Here is a 21,141-nt window from a genome sequence, read left to right on the forward strand (position 1 = left end):
TCAGGTTGTGGTATGTTTGTACATAGTGTGCAACTTGAAGTGGCCTGTCACTGTCTCTGAGTTGCATTGCAACTCCTGGAGAGAGGAGAATGTGGTGTTATAGTCTGTGAAAAATAAAACTATAGATCTGAATTTGTTAATGTGAATGTTTTACATTGTAGGAAGACCTGAAACTCTGAGTCAGACCCAGTTGTCAGTGTCCAGTGAACACGCATTGTACTTCCCTTTTGGTATATATCAGTGTTCCAAGTACCATAATCATGTTTATGAGCATACCTATATTTTAGACCCGTTATTTGCAGTGTAACAAATGCTGGTCACTGGCCCAGGTTAAAGAGATTAATACAGACATCTTTAAAACAATCATTCCATCCACTAACCAAACACTTACAGGCAGTTTAGAATCACTTTTATTAACCTAAACCCACTACCATGTCTTTGTTCAAAACTCATCGAAGAGCAAACAACAGAACGGATATTGTATTGTTGCAGTTCCTCACTGTGACCAGTAGATGGCAGTGTATACACGGCCTAAGGCTCAGCTATAACAGAGACGCTCACCGGTCCCGAAAGAAATAGTAATTTCAATATATTTTTAGAGAAATTCTGTTGTTCTGTTAAAAAGAGAATAATATGAATGTGTGGTAGTCTATTACAACAAGTTAGTGTAAGCACTAACCACTTGCTCGATAGGTGGCAGTCATTCGATTCAAAGATCGGTTAAAAGTAGAAGAAGAAAATAGCGGAAGAAGATGTCTAGTTTCGCTTCCGACTGACCTATTTAGCTTATCATACTAGCTGCAGTTTTGTGCCCAACAGTGAAATTGGAGTGGATGTGGAATTCGCGTTCTTGGTCACTAAGCGGTACAGAGCAAATGAGCATTAGTAGCTTAAAGCGTGACGGAGTAGACTAGCTGCTGTTAGCCTCGTTCCTTTAGCTGTGCGATTAAAATGAGGCGTCAGATGTTAGCTGCGCCGTAAATTCACCTGGCCTCTTTACAGAAGCTAGCTAGTTGATTAACGATTGCTGGCTAATTAAAGCTATATTTTTAGTTTTGTTAGCTTAGATAGGTTCACTCTCTTAACACCTTTGGATGTTCAGTGTGGTAAGTACAGTTTATTATGAGCTAGCTCAGTGTAATTTCAGTTTAATAGTCCGATATGTCAGCAGCTGTCATATTACAGTAGACGTCAGTCAGGGGTGTCATTTGAGGTGCCTCATGTGACTGAAAGTGTTTATGTTGTCTAATCAATGGCTGTCAGTAACGCCTCAGGGCTTTATGTAAAAAGGGCTAGTCTGAATCAGTTTGCTGTTTGGGGAAAAAAATGGTCATTTAATCCTAATGTTTTGTCCTGATAGATGTTCAAAATCAATCATTACAATAAACAAAGTGGATGTGGCTGAGAAAATGATGTGATTTTAGTACAGGTTTAGAGGTTTGGTGACAGTTGTAATTTGGCCCTTTTTAAAAAAAAAAAAGAAAAAAAGAAATCTAAACACCCACACGGTGTATTAATGTCATAGTAACACAAAGATCAGCTGAAACTCTTTTTAAATTCCCCACCGTGATTAATGATTAAGGTTATTATAGTTCACTAAAACTAGATATGAGGAAAGGAATATTTTAGTTAAGTAGATTTAAAAAAAAAAAAAAAAAAAAAAAAAAAAGATTAAAAAACAAGCGAACAAAAAACACTACTTTCACCCACACTGCTTTGAAAAAAACAATGTGTTTTTATTCTAATATTTTTATTTTCTTAAATGTTGCATCTGGCATTTACTCTAAATACAATATTACTTAAAAAGATGTCAAACAGAGACTAATACAATTTTTTCGAAGATTAAAACTAAATGAAAAGTAATTTGAAAATATAAAACTATAATAACCCTGTTAAGTTAATAGGTCTATCTATTTTACTTATGCTCACACCCTCATGAGCACTTACTCCATTTCCCAGTGCACTTTGTTCTGACTTGAATTTTTTTTATATTCGTCATTATATGTGGCTTCTATAGACACAGATAATCATAACATCAGCTACAGAGCAGAAAGAAGAAAGAAAGCAGAAAGTAGCTCAGATACAAAGCTATTCTCCTAAAGTCTAAGAGCTATTATGTTACTCTCAGTTAAGAAGCAGCTGAAATAGGATAATTATCAGCAGTGGCATAAATAATATAAGACTCTTGTGTATTTCAGTCAGAAAGTGACCCTTCAACCCCATGTCTGCTGAGGCTTCAGTCGGCAGTCATGCTGCCGACTCTGCCCAGTCCGCTGTTTCCCAGCCTGCCTGCCTTCACACAGATGAGCACAGGAACCAGGGTCTGCTGGGGAGCAAGTACATCAAGTTAAATGTTGGTGGCTCATTGCATTATACAACCATCCAGACATTAAGCAAGGAAGACAGCCTGCTGCGGAGCATGTGCAATGGAGAAACTGATGTTACCATAGACTCAGAAGGTGGGTGGATGTATCTCTTTGGTGAGCACTAAGATTTTGAAGACTGTGTTGTTGATATCAGGAGTTTTAACATGATGTTGAGAGTTTGAGGCAAGGTTTTATGCAGTTATACTTAGGGATGTGAATAGATAAGATTTTCACGATTACGATTCAGTTTTCGATTCTGTTTAACAGTTTGATTCTTTATCGATTCTCTTATTGATTCTTATTTTTTAAAAAAAAGGAGAACACTAAGGTCGATTAGCTTAGAACTTTGTTTCATAACTTCTTTTTGAAGAAGATAGAAATTTAGGAGTAACATGGCCTTACAAACCCAACAGTGAGATCTTAAGAGATCCACAGCCTACAGCTCTTCAATGGGGTGTCACAGGTTCCCCAGAAAAAAAATGTAAATGTAAAATAATAAAATAAATATTCTTCTGTAGCAATAACAAAGTATACCATAAATTATTCTGTAGCAATTACACAAGAATATCCAGTAATGTCCAGATTGCGCTAACATAATATGCACTGTTAGTTGATCATTTACCTGCTGCATTAACGGGAGAGGACGTGCAAACGTTACCGCTGCTGCTGGGTTGAGATTCACGAGTCCGGAGCGGAATTAAAAACACGACATTCATTTAAGGTTATCGTGTGTTTTGTGAGAAAATGCTTTTGCATATTCATAGTGTTTCCTCCCTTAAATGAAATCTCTACTTTGCAAGTATTGCGTGTTGCCCTGTTGTCATCCGTTCCAGTAAAGTATAACCAAACTTTTGAGCCGCTTAGGCGCCACGTTTCCTGCCAGGTAAATGAAGCTCCGCAACGTGGTGACGTCATTCGGGGCGACTGGAATCAATAAGGGAATCGTTTGCAAAAATGCCAACAAGAACCGGGTTTCGATACCCATCCCTTATACTTATTTCCAGAATTTAATGATAACTCTCAGTTACTGTGTATTCTCTAAGCAGAATCTAAAACGGAAGTTGTGTCAAACGGCTGTTGCAGTATCCTGTCACCAAGACTTGCACTGTATAGAAGGTGTAGGGTTTATTTTACGTGAGGAGACCTAAAAAAAATGGGCTTGAACAGAAAGTCTTACACTTTGGAAGTCATTCAGTTTTGCACCAATTCAGCCAAAATCCTTACAATACTGATGGGTTAACCTCATATCCATCACTTATTGGTAAATACAGCTGTCAGGTTTTATTTTCTTTAAGTTGTTTACACTTCTGCAGCGTTCACATGTTGTCGTTCTTTTCATCTTGTAAGCATTTATAACAACCAAAACAAAATAATGAATAAATGAACGATCACTCACATCATGTGCAAATTTGCAAAATTCCAAAAAAGGCCATTTATTACTGAGATAGTCTTTTGTATATGTCTATACTCTCTTTCTATATCTATCCATCTATCTTTCCATCTACGAGGTTGTCCACAATTCACAAGAATGGCTGCTTCTACAGTTTTGATCACCTAGTGCAGAGGTTGGCAACTTTCAACATCAGAACAGGAATTTTTGCCCCTCCCACAGAATACTGGGAGAAAAAGCGCGCGCATGGGTGCAACAAATATGTACAAATCATTGCTTGTACATCATATTGTACATCATATTGTACGCATTTGCAACGCATTTGTCTTAATTAACTCCAGTAGTCATTTAATATAAACCCAACACTGAATTCTGAATATTTGTTTTGTTTTGTTTTATTTTTAAAACATTTTTGTATGTGTCAGAGTCCCAAGAGTATGCCTTATTAACCATACTACTGTTTTAAAAGTCCCACCAAAATAACGTTGACTCTGAAAGCAAAGCTGGTAAATATTGAATTATGTTGTATCCTCTTTGTTAGCTGTTATGCTAACACATTAAAGGGACCTCTTGACTACCTCAGTAAATATAATATAAGCATAATAACCTGAATTAAAATTCCTGAAATTACTCTCCGTTTTGCTCCAGGGTGGGTAGTTTTGGATAGATCTGGTCGACATTTTGAGCTGGTTCTGAACTTCCTTCGAGATGGCTCAGTACCACTTCCGGAGGACAACAGAGAACTAGATGAAGTTCTAAAAGAGGCCCAGTACTACCGGGTCCAGGGACTCGTCCAACACTGCCTCGGTGTCATGCAGGTAAACACGTGGATATCTTTTTTGTGGACTTTAATAAAATGAAACATGTACAAATTTTGACATGTTTTCTTTACTTCCAGAAACAAAAGGATGTCTTTGAAAGTGTATGCCGCATACCCATGATCACCTCAGCCAAAGAAGAACAGAGGATGATTGCTACATGTAGAAAGGTAAATTTAATTCAAGCTTCATCAATTGGCCCCTAAGCTGGATGCATATGTAATGACTGTCTAGCTGTTTGTGAATGCAATTTGGAGATGCTGAGTGCTGGCAGATAGTTATGTAGTATTTAATGTTTTGGAATCAGTCATTTTCTTAAACATTTCTTAAATGCCTAATATTAGTGACTGATGCTGTTACTGTTACCCAGGACAGGGCTCTAGACTAACTGTTTGCCATGGGCGCACGGTTAGGTTAGGCGCACTCAAATTTTTCAACTGCATCACTTAACACCGCAGTTTTACATGTGCACTTTTTTGGGGGGGAAATTGCAGTCCATACAGACAATATTCATTTGTAAATGATTAACTCACAATCTTGTGCTTAAAGTGTTTTGGCAATATTGTAGAAAATGTTAAACTTAATCATCACATCGGCCTCCTCTGACGACCTGTTTGCTGCTGCCTGCTGCTGAAAGGCAGTGAGGAGAGGGAACATTTGGGCAGTGCATTTATTGCAGCACATAATGTGTTTTCTGGATACACTGTGCTTTTTCAACGTTCAAAGATTGATGGCTCTGTGTCAGAGCACTGGCTGTGAATTTCAGACTGATCAAGCCTTAACTTAACAAAAAAGTTATCAATAGTTCTTTTCAACTTTTCTTATTACCCACAGCTACATCCACTTCTGTCGGGTTTAGGCTACTCACTAGGGCTGGGTATCATCACTGATTTCTGTAATCCATTCGATTCCGGTTCTCAAAGTCCTGATTTGATTCAATTTTGCCTCAGACGTCAGAAATATTATAATTCTGATCATTTATCAGTACTGATAGATGTGAGACTTCATCAGAATTGTGAACATCACAGCTGAAGCCTTTGTGTCAAAGTAACTGAGAATAAAACACAGAAAAACATGAAGGAGATTTTTCTGGCCTGGCTTTTTATAGCAGATAACCTTCAAAATATTCTGCAATTTTGCATAATTTTAAAAAGTTTCTTCAGTATTGAACAGCAGCTTTCTTGTCCGAGGTCATTTAAGTAAAAAAAAAAAAAGAAAAGAAAAAGACAGTGGCCGCTGTTTTTTTTTAAAAAAAAAAAAAAAAAATGGTAGACTGGTGGGTAATAAGCCAATGAATAATGCAGAAAACAGAGATTTGAGACGGGAAACTGTTCTTGAAGTACACAGAGAGAGAGAGCTGTGCATGAAGTGTGATTTTTATCGTGGTGGAAGCAAAACGGCAAAAGTCAGAGGGAATTCATGACGACATTTATCAAATGTGAAGCGTAGTTTGCTGCTTCTTTTGCTGCTGGCTCGGTGAATTTTGGTTGGAGGGAGACAAAACCTGCAGCTCAGAATCAGCGCAAAAAGACGTAAACACAGAGCGGACCCGACGCATCAGAATCGCTGAGCTCTGACAGCGTGTCCGTCTACGTGCGGGTGAGAAAGAGAAAACTGATTCTGATGCGTCGGGTCCGCTCTGTGTTTACGTCTTTGTGTGGAATCCGTGTACCTGCTTTCATCTACTGTTTGGTGGTTGTTGAAATAGTTTTGTGAGCTTTAATCTGAGAATCTGGCATTTCTGGCAAAACACAGTTATATTTAAAAGTCGATTCAGGATTTAATGAATCAATATCGCTTTATTCAAGCTACTCACCTCCCTCTTCCAACTGCACTTTCAACTGGACCACGGCCAATCAGAGAGGTTCCGCCCCTTACTATCTCTGATTCTGGATTGGTTTAGTCCAATAGGGGCATAATGTGTGTCTGTTGATGACCACACGGAGAGTCGTACTGGTGCGACCAAAGATTTTTTTTTTTTTTAGTTGCACCATTGAAAAATGTGGTTGCATTTGTGACCAAATTAGTCACACTCTAGAGCCCTGCCAGGAGATGGAAAAAGATGCACAAGAGAAAAATATTGATCAAAAAAACAAAACACAACAGTAATTATATTCAAGCTTAAAATGCTTGTAAGTATAAGTTGTAAGCACTGTGCTACATTAAACCTACAGGAGCTGCACGCCCCTGGAAACCCATGCTATGAAGCTCCAGACACAGGTTGGCACAGTTTTTGTGCTGATGTTAATCCCAGAGGAGGTTTTGAGCTCTCCGGTTTTTACTCACTATACACCTTAGCATTCGGCAACCTCCGCTCTGAAACTTTACGTGGTCTAACACTTCATGGCTGAGCTGCTGTGGTTTCTAAATGCTTCCACTTTTCAACAATACAACAGACTGTTGATTGTGGATTATCTAGGAGAGAAAATATTTCAGAAGAAAATCAAGAGGTGGGGCCCAGTATAGTATTGTATTACTTTGGTGAATAAGAAAAAAAGCTGAGATTGTTACAGGCTCCAGCAGACACTGCTGGTACTTGAAAAAAGAGCTTTTATTTTTCTCAACTAAAGAAGGTAGCAGGGCTTTATCTGAAGCACTCTTATATTACAGACGGACCTGTTTTTCTTAAAACATCTGTGTAAAGAGTGTGGTTCCCATTTCACAAATTACAGCATTACCTTGTCAATAGAAACTCAGCATTTCCTTTGTGAGTTTCAAAATAAAAGCCCTTAAGCTTTTCTGTGTCCAGAAACTTTCACAATACGTTTGTAGGAAATTGATCGTGTAGCACTAGATCAGGGGTCGGCAACCTGCGGCTCCGGAGCCGCATGCGGCTCTTTAGTCCTTATAGTGCGGCTCCGGGTGGTTTGGGGAAATAAATTTGAAGTGTATTCTATTTATGTTAGTTTTTTTTTTTTTTTACTTGTAGTTCTAAATTGGAAGATTATTGTGACATTGAAATATAAAAATAAAATAAAATTTTATTATTTTTTTCATTGCTCAAAATAAGCGTCACACTCGCGGAAGCCGGTATACCCGCAGAAACGCCGTGCATTTATCGAGACTTTCAACCCCAGGTAGGCCAGTTATCGATCTTCAGATCCACATTGTCAGCAGCTATTCTCCACCGTGAACTATGTTAAAAACAAACACCGCTCACGCCTCACAGATGGCAGCTTACAGTCCTGCGTAAAGCTGAAAGTACAGCCCCGATTTGCATACGCTGTGTGCAGAGGTTCAGGAGCAGAAGTCCCATTGTAAACATATCACGGCAGACCCGACGATGTTTGCATGAACACGCTTTTCAGCATCTCTTTATTGACCACTTTTTGCAAAACGGTTGCTGTACGCACACAGCCGGCTGTAGCTTTTCAGCTCACAGCCCGACATATACCAACAACAGCATAGATAACACAGACGTTAAGGCGGCGAGGCGTGATTGCGGGTGCCACTCAGGTGCATCCGCCGCCCCTGCAGCAGTGCTGCAGACCGCACCCGGCCACACACATTAACCTGGCAAAATACATATTTAGGCAGTATTTTTCATTTTTCAGCAGCATAGTGCTTTTTTTCCAATTATTTTTTTTAAAAGTCAGGTCAAGGCTCCAAAAGCCCAAAGGTGATATAAGGGGGGCGGCTCACAACAGTTTTTGTTTGCTACATGGATCATTTTAGTTCAGCTGGGTGTCTTTCCTTTTGTTATATTTCTTTAAGAGTTCAAAATGTGTTAATTACATAAATAAAATGTAATTTTCTCTGTAGCACTTCATGGATTTCATAAGCAACACACCTTAGTTGTTCACACAAAGCATAAAGGTAAAAACAATATATACAGTGTTATCTTCATTTTAGATGTTGCTGACCCCTGCACTAGATGCTTGCACTTATATTTTTGTTGTTATTGTGTTGTTCACCAGCAGTGTGTTTTCTACTGAAATGACCCCTTTGGTTTAAGGCTCCTCACTTACTGTTAACTAGAAAGAGACAGTTTAAGTGTTTGTCTCGTTTTAGGTTGTATTAAACGTACCCTCTTATTAATATAATATTGCTCTTTCTTGCTCTTTTAGCCAGTAGTAAAGTTGCAGAACAACAGAGGAAACAACAAATACTCATACACCAGGTAAGATCTTTGGATTTTTAAAATGATAATGAAGCCACAAAGTTCATAGATGCTTACTTTTTCTTGCTCTGTTGTGTCCAGCAACTCTGACGATAACCTGCTGAAGAACATTGAACTGTTCGACAAACTCGTGCTGCGATTTAATGGCCGCGTCCTGTTTGTCAAAGACGTGCTGGGGGATGAGATCTGCTGCTGGTCTTTTTATGGCGAAGGCCGCAAGATTGCTGAAGTGTGCTGCACTTCCATTGTCTATGCTACAGAGAAGAAGCAGACCAAAGTAAGCATTGTTTAATAAATATTAAAGCATTTGATCAACATTTTTGAGAAATACACTTACTTGCTGTCTGGTAATGATGGCAGCCTTTTAATTAACCTACAGTAAATCCAAAGAAGAGAAAACCCTCCCACTGGAGTCAGTTATTGAGCTTTCTACGTTAAGAGGCAGGAAGCATGTGGTTGGATGACAGTGATATGCAATTATGTTTTTTAAACTTATTCCTGTACCAACACCTTATATTGGGCTTATGCCCTGAACATATGCTTATTACAAATAAGCACATTTTCAGGTTGCTGTACAGAGCAAATAAATATTCAGTGACCTTTCCCAAACACCTGTGCTTCTAGGTTGAGTTTCCCGAAGCCCGAATATTTGAAGAAACCCTCAATATCCTCATCTATGAGAACAACAGAGGATCTGGACCAGGAGGCTTGCACCTTTTAGATTCAAGAGGCTCCGGTTCATCGCTGGGAGCTGGTCAGTCAGAGGAAGAGGGTGCCGTGGGAGGGGATAGACGAGTACGACGGATCCACGTACGGAGACACATAATGCATGATGAAAGAGGCCACGGTCAGCAAACTGTGTATAAGGACTAAAAATGTCAAAACAAAGCAGGAGAAAGGGACTTAAACTTTGTTGGGATTTTTTTTGTTTGTTTGTTTTTTGAATGTTAAGGGAATGAAAAACACGTCTTCGATGACAGCAATAGTTTGGTACGTAATTTCATTAAATGTCCTCAGACTTTTCAGAAATGTTGGCTGATGACTGATTTGTAAATTTAGGTCTGAGTGTGCGTGGAAAGGAAAATGCATTTGTTTACATGAAAACAACGTGTGTACAGTCTTTCGATGGGAAATACTGGTACTGATACTGGCGTAGACATTACTTTTCAGAGGTTAATGAACCTCCTGCAAGCTACTGAATAGTCCTCAAAACCCAATGTCCTCCCATCTTTATCTTAGAGCAGACAACCTAATGTCCATGTGGGTTTTAATGACATGCACAGGCAGCCTTTTCTGTGTGTGACTTGTAGGAAACACTGTGTCAGTTTATGCAGGCTGTGAAACTTTATTCCCCTTTCTCCTCTGGAGTGAGATGCTGCCGAACATTGATGGACAGAGGACGGTGAAGTTGAGCCTAGATATTGCAACACTGGAATAAGACACAGTAGCCTTTTTTTTTTTTTTTTTTTTGGTGTGGGGGGGAGGCTTGTAGATGATGAGAAGCTCAGTTTTCTTTATTTATGTTATTACAGCTGTTGCTTCAAGATGTTTTTTTATTAATTTATGAACCTAATTTATTATTTGGTATTTAACTTTTGTATTGAGTCTTTGTGTTCACTCGTGCTCAAACGAGTTTTAATTTCAGAAAAGGTACGTTGCACTCTCTCTGCACTCAAAATTTGAATTTACTCCTGTAAATGAATAAATTGTAAGCTTACATTTCAGTTTAAGTTTTCAAGAGGAACCGAAACCATTTCTTGGATTTTGCATTTTGTTCTGAGCCATAAGACTTTCACTTCTTCTGTCTTAAACTAAACTACAGAATTTTGGGTTTTTTTTGTTTCTTTTATGTTGTTTTTCTTTGGCCATATAGTGATGACAAAAGTGGTGTGTGTACTGGGTTGTATTTTTTGTTCTCTCAGGGAGAGGATTGTCTTTCTAATCTTCACTAGTGTGTAACCCTAATCACTCTGAATACTGGAAAATCTGAATGAGAGCAATATGTAACTCAGATCTTTTATAAAATAATCTTGAAATATGCACTAATGTAATTTCCGTCCAATAGTTGTCATGGAAATATTTCAATAAATGACTGAAATCTAGTTTGGACTGTTTTTTGGGTTTTTTGCCCCTTTTATTTCTAAGATACTTTACAAAACAGACTTTCTTATAACATGTTCTTTCTGTAATATTACATAAAAACTACCATGCTGACTTTAATTAAACATATGTGCAAAAGCCAAACATATTAGTTTCAGAGTGAATCTCTTTCTCTCATTTGGGCAATGGCCTCATTGGGTGGGTGATCATCATCTTCTTTGGGCTGCTCACTTCCAGTGTTACAATGTCCCCTCTTTAGGTCCTCCTTTACTACATCTGTGGAACATCTCTAAGGTTTTCTATTTCTAGTTTTAAAAACACCAGTACAGTCTGACTGGTCATTACTGTATTGAAAACAATGCAGAAACAGCTCCGGTTAACTCTCATATAAAGAGAAAAAAATGAAAAAAGGGGGGGGAAATCTTTTAGATAATTCATTATTATTTGCTTTTATAAATTAAAATTATCTTATTATCTAGTGCCTTCTATTACTAAGTATTTGGGATATATTTGGTATTAGAATAAAGTGAAATTATAATGGAAAGTACAAATTTTATTAGCTATTAGCAGCCCCCAGTATTTAGTATTGTCCTTCCCAACAATATGCAAACAGCTCCACACATAGACAAGAAAAGAGAGACGATAATTAACAAAAAGAAAAACCTGAAAACTAACTGAATAAAAACTGAAAGACATGATTCAACAAAATTGGTTACATATACATTTCATATTGCCATGGTCAACAAACTAAGGATTGTATGCCTTATTACAGCTGTTTTGTTTTTTATCTTACATTAAGATAGAACTACAGCACATTCATCACATATAGGAAACAAGGATAAATGTTTTTTTAAAAACTAACAAACTGTTTTATGATGCTGGAAAATTAAATAGAATAAAATTAATTTAAAAATGGAGTTAATTAGTTGTAGTATTTGTTAATCTGGTAAAATCTGAGGATTTGATGAACATGCTGAGACTCTGGATAGCTGCAAGACTGGGGGTCAGCTGATTTAAGAAATTTCTGTTTCTGTGGTAATATCTGTAGTGATTTTACTAAAACTTTGCTCTAGCCTATGCCCTAAAACAGCTAATACTAGAGACAAAAACTAACATAGAAACTAATAAAAACTATATAAAACTAAACATTTTCGAAACAATAACTAAACTGAAACGAGCAAAAACACTCCAGGAACTAACTGCAAATAAACTGAATTTTTTTTAAAAAGTCCAAATGAAATATAAAAATAAAACTTAGAAATAAAACTAACAAAACACAACACTGGTACGAAACTTTTTTGTGGTTCTCTCAATTGTTTACTACACTGAAGGGGCGTGGTGTATCTGACGTCACTTCCCATTACGCGCGGAGGTCCCGGAGTCGCCGCCAAAAAGAATCTTCCAGCGTGTGTTAGGATGGTGTCGGAGAAGGAGGCAGCAGGTATCCGCAGGTTCGTGTGTGGTCAACTCCGTGGCGAGGCAGACCTAAGGTACAGTGGAAGCATTAAAGACGTGTTTGTGCTAACAATAAACGACATGGGCCTAACGTTTTTAGTTAGCATTCGGTTACTTAAACTGAAATCAATGCGATTCGGTTAATGTAGCTGAGTTGTTTGAATACTCCAGCCAGCAGCATGTTGTCCGTTCTAAAAGTAAAAATCAACCCCAAATGTGCCATTTACGACTGAGAAGATGGGACATATTTTAAAAGTATTATATTAACGAGTTCTCTGTTTATTATTGATTTCATTCCTTCGAGACGTTTTCTGATGCTAGCGTATCGATCTTTCAGTGACATTTTGGGTTTTTAAAACCTAAATATTATAGTTTTGCAAAAAGTGCAAGTAGCTTCTCTCGCAGGCATCGATTAGTGCCAGGCTGTTATGAAGGATGTTCCCGTTTTTAGATGTATTTTTCAGTGTGTTCAAAAGCCTAAACCTCAAATGTGACAGTTACTGTAAATGAGAGCCTTCCTGCCACTCACAGATGTAATCTTTCTGCTGTTTTATTCCAGCACGCTGACCTTGGGAATTTTAAAAAAGAGATATCAGGCACACAACAAATGTGACTCATTAAGTCCAGAAGTAAAAACTTTCATGAAACAGGTGGTGCAAGAGGAACTGATGAAAATGCAGGTACCTGTTTTTGCTTTTCCGTATAGATAATGATATACACTGATCAGCCACATCATTAAAGCGTTCACAGACAGTGCAAACTTCTGCTGAGAAACCTTAGGTCCTCATGTGGCTTTTATTTTGACATTTATCATTCATGTAAACATTACTCCATCTCCCAATGGCAACAGCTCTCTCCAACTGCAGAGCCCTTCTCTAGTAGTACAATCCCTCAAACTTGGCTACCTTCAAACTCCTCATATCCTGATTCCATCAAGCAGAGATGATCAAGCATTTGCTTAATTTTTGAGCTGTGCCACATTCAAAAAACACGGATTCAGTGAAATTCAAAATGAAATCATGTGTGTGCAAATATAAAAGATCCTGCCCACACTTTGGCAGAAGAATCAGACTCGCGTTTCATGTTCACATCGATGTAGCGGACGTCCAGAATAGAATCAACCCTTTGGGAAGCACCCATATGCACTGAAACAAGCCCATACAGAGAGCATCACTTCTGCAATCTACAGGATCAAAAGCAATCCCAGCATCCACGTGCAAGACGCAACAGAATAGCCCTGTGTAACAGAGGTCCTGTCTCATAGTTGGTAGTCTGAGAGGGATTTATCTGTTGTTTTGCAGGTTGTTTTAATTTTGTGGCAGATCAGAATTTATGTATATATATAATACATAAAATAATCGTCTATCAGTCTTTTACATTTACATTTTAGTTCCATAGTTATCATCTTTATAATTGTTGATTTTCCTCATAGGATAATGATGAAAGTGAAAGTGACTCAGAGACTAAGAAGCCCCAGAACAAAAGGAAGAGAGAAAATGGAAATGATGAGGTCATGAGTGAGAGTGAAGATGAATCCAGGGCAAAGAAATCACGAAATAATCATTCAAGCTCATCATCAGGTAGGTCAGTAGTGTCTAATTCATTTTAACTAAGGACAACACTGGGAAATGAAAGCCTATAGACATATACAGTTTGTGCACATCGTTTAGCAAATGAAGCTTTTTAACATGCAGTTTGGTCCAACTAAAGCACCCAAACCTTGCGAGTGCGTTCTGATTACAGACCTGCAGAAAGGATACCCTGCAGCCAGCTTGTAATACCCTGTTTTACAATTTATTTCAAAATGATGGCACAAATGATGTAACATGGAAACAGAAATGATCCTTTGATAAATGGGTACACAGACCTCTGCTTGTGTTCAGTAAAGATCTAGGCTACTGACTCTTCTATCTCATTCGAAATTGTCTGCCTTCAGCATCAACTTCCTTTTTGGTCATATTGTAAGTTAGCTAACTTGTAACCCAGCAGGAGGCCAAAACTGGGCAAGCCAACATGAATTAAGAGCCTTAAGCGATTTGTATGGTTATGCAGTATTTTTACTTACTATTAGAAGTAAAGGCAAGTGTATTTGACCATTTCAAGATTGCAATTCAAATATATTTTCTTTGTAAATTATACAATTATGTCCTTTTGTGGGTTAATAATGACAGAATCTGAGGCTCAAGAGGACAACAAAACAGAAAGTGAAGAAAGCAGCAATGATGAAGAAAATGCCAAATCTCAAGCTGATGGTGAAGAGCCAGAGGTGAAAAAATCACAACAAAAGAGAAATGAAAATCGTCAAATTGACAGTGACGAGTCTTCTGATGAGGAACTCAGTGAGGAAAGCAACTGCAGTGACAGTCCAAAGAAAATGGTGAGAAAGAACGTCGAGACAAGAACCAGCAGTGAAGATGAAGGAAGGAAAACGCCACTGAGTGATGCAGAAAACGAATCAGTTGGAGACTGCAAGTCAGAAACGAGTGACAAAATTAAGAGTGACGAGTCTTCTGACAGTGAAAAAGGTGATCATGCAAAAAAAAAAAAAAATTATTTATTACGTTTGTTGGCACAATATTTAATTGCTTGATATGTGGAGTTTCTGAGTTGGGATCGTCTGTTAATTGGAAAAATGGTGGTTCATTCCCCAGCTTGTACAGAATTGTGGGGTTCAGTGCAAGATGCTGAACCGTGAGTGGTCCCAAGTGTATCTATTGGAGTGTGAGTGTGTAAACGTTAGATTAAAAGCACTTAGGGGCAGGAAAAAAGCGACTGTTTATGATTGGGTGAGTGAGCTTTGTGGTAAGAAAGCACTTTGACTGCTCAATTAGTATAGAAAAGCATTATACAAGTACTAGTCCACTTAAGTTATGATTTACTGATGTGTTGCAGAAGATACAAAAGTGGAAAAGAAAACCAGTGACCCAGACTCAGATTCATCACTACCTTCTTTGGAAGATGAAAAAGAAAATAAGACTGATAAAAAGAAGATGAAGAAGAGTGTGAAGAAAGATGAGAGCACCAGAAGACCAAAGGTGAGAGTCAGACAAAACTAAACTTTAACACACATTTAATCTGTATTGTACTTGGTGGTGCACACAACAGAAGCATTCTTTCATATCCTTCAAAGGAGAACCTGAATTATTTTGTTTCTGGATGTATCTGATCCTTTAATTAAACACAATACTGAGTAAAGTTTTATAGTTGTGTTTATTTAGCTGCTTTCAATCAAATCTGCAAAACTAGACTAAAAGAGAGATAACCCTGAAAACTATATAATGTGAGGCTGTAATGAAGATCTATTAAAAATATCTTTTTCTTTTCACACCTTGTTTTTCCTCGGCTTCATCCTGCAGTCTGATGACAAATCAGTGGCGAGGCTCAAACGTTACATTGCCCTCTGCGGCGTGAGGAGAAATTACAAGAAACTGCTGGAGGACTGCCGCTCCATCCGCTCCCAGGTGGCTGTTCTGAAGAAGGAGCTTGAAGAGCTTGGTGTACATGGTGAGTAGGAACCCTTTTTTGTCAAATAAAAATGAAGAAATGCATTCTGGCTTATTTGCAGATTTAGATTCTTTAGCAATTACCCAACCCTAAAGAGTGAAACCATGAGTTACCGTTGTTTTCCTATCAACTTGAAACAATCGGGCCATTCTCCTCTGACCTCTGATATCAATAAGTCCTCTTCGCCCAAAGAATTTCCTGTCTAGATATTTTCTCTTTCACGGATAATTCTCTGGAAACCTTATGGATGGTTGTGAAGGAAAATCCCAGTAGATCAGCAGCTTCTGAAATACTTAGACCAGCCCACCTGACACCAACAACAAGTCATTTAAATCATGTTTCTTCCCTATTCTGATGCTCAGTTTGAACTTCAGCAGATCTTCCTGACCATGTCTACATGCCTAAATGCATTGAGTGTATTAGCTAATTAGATGATTTGTCAGTGAGCCGTTTTATCTAATATAGTTGCCAGCGATCAATCGTTAATCACAGCACACATAGATACTTAAAGTTAGCCACTGACCAAACACTGCCAGGGGTTTCTTCGAGCTTGATAGAGGAGCCCCAAAACAAAAAACTAAAAGTTAACACCCTATCTCTAGAAACATATAAAAAGTTCCCAGGTTTGGTCCATAAACTGAAAAAAACTAAACCTCATTTTTGAATTGAACCACATGGGCAAATCGTCTTAACAGAACTTCTTTTTTTTTATATACTCTAACTCTAAAACATTTTTAGAGTCCATGTGATTCTGCAGATAGAAACTATCTGGTTTTATTTTGTAGTCTATGTGGTTACATTTGCGTAGGCTTTGAGGCTTTAAGGAAATGTCACAACATTGGCTTTTTCCCTCAACAGCAGGGTCATCACATGGTAGCCAAGTTGTTTCCGTATTGAACAAACATGAAAATTAATTGTTGACAGTTTGAATTTTTAATTTTTTTCATTACGCAGTTTGATGACTTAAAGCTTATTGTCTTCCACACAGGTCAGCCAACTATTCAGAAATGTAAAAAGGTCAGAATGAAGAGAGAGCGAGCTCAAGAACTGGCTGCTCTTGATGTCAACAACATCATTACCACACAAGGTAACCAGCTCTCTTGTCATACTATGACTCCTTCAGAGTTGTTTCAAATACAGCGCTGTAGACACCATGATTCAAAGGATGCAACTAACGCAAAACAAATTGACATTGTTGTTTATGCTTATTGTTAATCTGATTTAATGATGATTTTAATAACAATTTAAATCTATATTTTTTGAGCAGATACGCAAACAACTGCAAAAATATCTTGAATAGTTTTACGTTTCCTTGTTTTTAGATGGGAATCCTAGACCTTGTAGCTTTGGTTTATTACCTGCTTATGTGGAGAAATGCACAATGCTCATCTTGTGGTGAATACTGAAGTGGTGTAGACAGTAGCGTCAGTTATGTTGCGATTCAGAACCTTTAATATGGTTTCTTCCAAGGTCGACCTACACGCAGGGGAGCCTCAGCAAGTCAGAAACAACAGGACTGTCCGTCCTCTGAATATCAGCGCACTCTAAACTCAGAATCAGACAGTGATCAGGAAAACAATACCCACAGAGGTCGCAGGAAAATGTCAGAATGGGCCAACCTGCAGGGGATCATCAGTGATGACGCAGACAGTGACTGATGAGTCTGGTTTCCCCCCCAGGAAGTGTTCGATTTGTTTGTTTGTTTTTTAATGTTTTGATACTAAGCATAACAAAATTAATCTAACTGTTTTTTTTTTTTTTATATGGCGATAACAGTGATCAAAAAGGATATTAATGGTGTTTGAGTGTTAAAATATTGTGAATGCCATTTTGTTAACTGCCATTGTATATCTTTGTTAAATCGTATTTCAAATAAAAATACTATGATTAAAATGGATTCATGTGGAGTAGTAATTTACTTTTATGACTGAAATACTGTTTGTGAGACAGACAAAAGAAAGGGATGTCATTCCAGAGAAAAGATGGCAAAGTTATTGAGATTTTCAAATGAGGCAATATTTGACAATTTATTTTAGAAATAAATTTGTAAACTTTTCACCTTCTGTAACCGTGCTAGATCCTTCTGTAGTCATGAGCAGTTATACGAGTTTTGAATGACTCCAGTAATTTAATTAACAACAGGTTTTAATTAACATGTTACTGTGGAAGCTATCAGCGTAACTGCACCGGAACTGTCGTAAACTCTTCGCTATACGGACTATTTCGCAGACGGACTGGTCCCACGGTGTAATTTGACCGTTGTCATTTCTACAGGTCAAGAAGGTATTTCACGTTAATTATTGCAATATTGTTGAGATTTTTCTGTTTTGAATATATAGGAGCACGGCAAAATGATTTCCTCCGATACTACATAAATATTTATTCCCAGCAGACAGCGTAACCTGATAAACTGTAAAGACGGCGTGGATTTGACCGAAGACTGCTGCAGACAGCATAAAATCACAGCTGTTTGCGAAAACTCAGCATAACCTAAAATGTATTTATTTTTTGGTATTTTCACTGTGACTGTTTATTTAAACCATCTATGTAAAATAAGTCAGTAAATGTACGACTGTTAAGTCCTAGCAAAACTTTGCACTTAAGGTTTATAAATATGTAGCTACATGTAATAATCTCTTTAAAAACTTTCCTGTGACACTGTGAGGTTTCGGTACATGTGTTTACGGAACATTGGGATGACTGCCTTCACAAAGTGGTGTGTTTGTATTGTAATATCCATTCTGAACGTTTAAACATTGCGTCTGACAGATTTCCGCCATATTATAACAATTTAAAAGAGAGAAATGCTTTCAAACAATAAATACTAAATAAAAACAAACGAATCCTTCTGAAAACCTTCGGTGCAGGACACCCAAGACATTTAAGACTTGTAGTACACTGAATCATAATTGTTTGTTTGGTGATTATCTTCTGTTTGTTTAAATTAGCATGATGTCCACTGATGTGCTGCTGGGATTTTCTTCTTTATCCATACACCATCTACTCTGTCTGAGTCATTGCATCCTCATCTAAGCAATACATTGTGCATTTCTATTTGAGCTCTGTCCTTTTATTATATTTTCTCCTATTTCCCCCCTGCCTTTTTTTTTCTGTCTGTCAACTTACACTAGTCTATATTACATATAATATAATAACTGAAATAACACAAGTAAAAATGATGAAATAAGCATAAAACAAACACATTAACAGAGGAGCCTTTAGAGATTTTATAGTTCACACCTTGAAAAAGCAAAATGCGTTTGGCACAACAGCACATTCAGATTATAATTCTGATTGCAAAATACTAATAATTTTAAAAAGTATTTGTTTGGTAGAACAAAAAGAAATATTTCACAATGTTGTGCTTTCGAGTTTTAGTGTGTTCTTTTAATTGAGTTTATGTAAATCCTGCATGGAGGAATGGATGATGACACACCAGATGAGGTTATTGCTGAGTTGAAGTCCAGGCCCATTGGAGGATGGGGTGTTGCTCAGATAGCCGCTGGCACTGGGCTTGCTGTATATGCCATGTGGGCAGGAATCCTCCAGCCTGGCTTCCGAAAAGTCCCCTTGAAGCTACAGGTTTGTCTACGTTGTCTGAAATAACTTTTTATATAGCAGTGCTCTTGCATCACTCATTTTTACTTCAGCTCTTTGAAATTTCTCCCAGGTTCCCTACATTCCTGCCAGCAGAGCCCAAGTACAAAATGTGATGACCCTTCTCAGAGGTCGACAGGGAGGTCTTGTGGATTTAGGATCTGGTGATGGTCGTATAGTAAGTATAAACAACATATTTGGGCTGCTTTTTTACTTGCACTGATAAATAACAGGGCTTCGATGTGTTCCTAAGGTCTTGGAAGCCCATCAGCATGGCTTCATTCCTGCTGTCGGTTATGAGCTCAACCCCTGGCTTGTTCGCCTGGCCCGATTTTATGCATGGAGAGCAGGGCATCATGGAAAAGTATCGTATCGACGAGAAGACCTCTGGAAGGTTTGTCACTTGCGTGTGGTATCAGTGATGCTCGCATGCAAATTTGCAGAATTGCTTCACAAAAAATAAATAAATAAGTCTCTTGTAAGTAACCAAGCATGTTTATGAACGTTTCCAAGGTTTTTTTTTATCCTCATATTAATGTGACATTTAATACTTATGTAACTAAATGCTTCAGGAAAGCCAAATGCTTTGTTTTTTTTAATGATTTATTTTGCTTGAAACAAAATTACTGTTAAAGCTGTTCGCTTATTTATATCCTTCGTTTTATCTCATCACAGGTGGACTTGACAAAATGCAAGAATGTCACTGTGTTTTTGGCTCCTAGTGTGGTGAGTAATATTGTGAACATATACATGAGCTATGAACTGTTTATAATGGGGAAATAAAGAATGAAAAATATTTTGGGTTCATCCAACATAGGATAAAAATAGATGTGGTACAGTGGATTATTGGCAGGCATTAGATAATTTTTATGAACATTATTATTAAGTATTGCCGTAATTTTAGCTTTTCTCTTGTGTTTGCAGCTTTCGTTGTTGCAGGAGAAGTTAGAGGCCGAGCTGCCTGATGATGCCTTAGTGGTGGCAGGCCGTTTTCCCTTTCCTGACTGGAAACCTTGCATAATTGAGGGACATGGCGTGGACAGAGCTTGGGCATACAGCGTGCAAGAACAAAGACAGCACACTGTCAACAAAAATAACCTCACAGCCACAGAGTCTTTTATATTTTTTTATTTTATTTATTTTTTTGCTCTCCTACAATTGTAACATGGACTTTTATTAATTTGCTGCTTTTATGACATAAATCACATTCACTGAAATGTGACAGATTTTTCCAACATCTGCAGCAGGATATTTCACACATGCTGCTGTTGCTTTACTCCTCTGTGGCCCGGGGACTGTGTTCACAAACAGAGAGAGAATCCTGTCAGAGAGCTTGAATAATGGTGTACTTATAAAAACTAAGTAATATAATTAATTCATAGTGTGAGTGTGAATGGTTGCCTGTGTCTCTGTGTTAGCACTGCGACAGACTGGCTAATTATTAGTCAGTTAGTCATCTAAGAAGGGAAGACTTTTAAATATTTATCTGCTCTGGAGTTTGCATTGCCACCCATATAATAAAGAGCTGTAAGTAACGTTCTGTTTTTGATACCATTATTTTAACTCTTTGTTGTATGTGTAATATTTGACTTAAGAGAAGTGTTTCAATCCCAGAATGCAGCAGGCTTTTCTGAAGTAGCAAAAGTGTAAATGCTCTGTGAATGTAGATTAAAGGTGCTTGGTGCTGGCAAAAATGTTCTGTGTGTGCAATGTGGCTTCAAGTAACTGAGCACATGGTATCCAAAGTGTCCATGCAGTAACAACAGCACAGTTGTTGTACTATATGCATTG

At 37.8% G+C, this 21,141-nt stretch overlaps 3 protein-coding genes across 3 annotated transcripts; all 3 read left to right on the forward strand.

Moving 5' to 3' along the window:
• The first annotated feature begins 566 nt into the window (after nt 1-566).
• Nucleotides 567-10,796, forward strand: kctd13 (potassium channel tetramerization domain containing 13). Its single transcript, XM_082531730.1, has 7 exons — nt 567-1,106; nt 2,199-2,459; nt 4,405-4,574; nt 4,655-4,744; nt 8,642-8,694; nt 8,776-8,971; nt 9,319-10,796. Exons 2-7 carry the CDS (start codon nt 2,222-2,224, stop codon nt 9,565-9,567), a joined length of 996 nt encoding a protein of 331 aa, XP_082387856.1. The 5' UTR covers nt 567-1,106; nt 2,199-2,221; the 3' UTR covers nt 9,568-10,796.
• A 1,337-nt stretch (nt 10,797-12,133) lies between these two features.
• hirip3 (HIRA interacting protein 3) lies at nt 12,134-17,650 on the forward strand. Its single transcript, XM_082530775.1, has 8 exons — nt 12,134-12,284; nt 12,809-12,929; nt 13,682-13,829; nt 14,421-14,774; nt 15,142-15,284; nt 15,606-15,753; nt 16,742-16,840; nt 17,224-17,650. Exons 1-8 carry the CDS (start codon nt 12,211-12,213, stop codon nt 17,409-17,411), a joined length of 1,275 nt encoding a protein of 424 aa, XP_082386901.1. The 5' UTR covers nt 12,134-12,210; the 3' UTR covers nt 17,412-17,650.
• Nucleotides 17,651-17,942: 292 nt separating this feature from the next.
• Nucleotides 17,943-20,514, forward strand: antkmt (adenine nucleotide translocase lysine methyltransferase; the record flags this gene model as incomplete). The annotated part of the gene is made up of 6 exons (XM_082531584.1): nt 17,943-18,036; nt 19,172-19,335; nt 19,424-19,528; nt 19,604-19,744; nt 20,026-20,076; nt 20,275-20,514. The coding sequence occupies exons 2-6, from the start codon at nt 19,174-19,176 to the stop codon at nt 20,512-20,514; spliced, it is 699 nt and encodes a 232-aa protein (XP_082387710.1). The 5' UTR covers nt 17,943-18,036; nt 19,172-19,173.
• Between the last annotated feature and the right edge of the window lie 627 nt (nt 20,515-21,141).

This window comes from Aulonocara stuartgranti, assembly GCF_965226115.1.
Source record: "Aulonocara stuartgranti genome assembly, chromosome: 4".
Classification (NCBI taxonomy): domain Eukaryota; kingdom Metazoa; phylum Chordata; class Actinopteri; order Cichliformes; family Cichlidae; genus Aulonocara; species Aulonocara stuartgranti.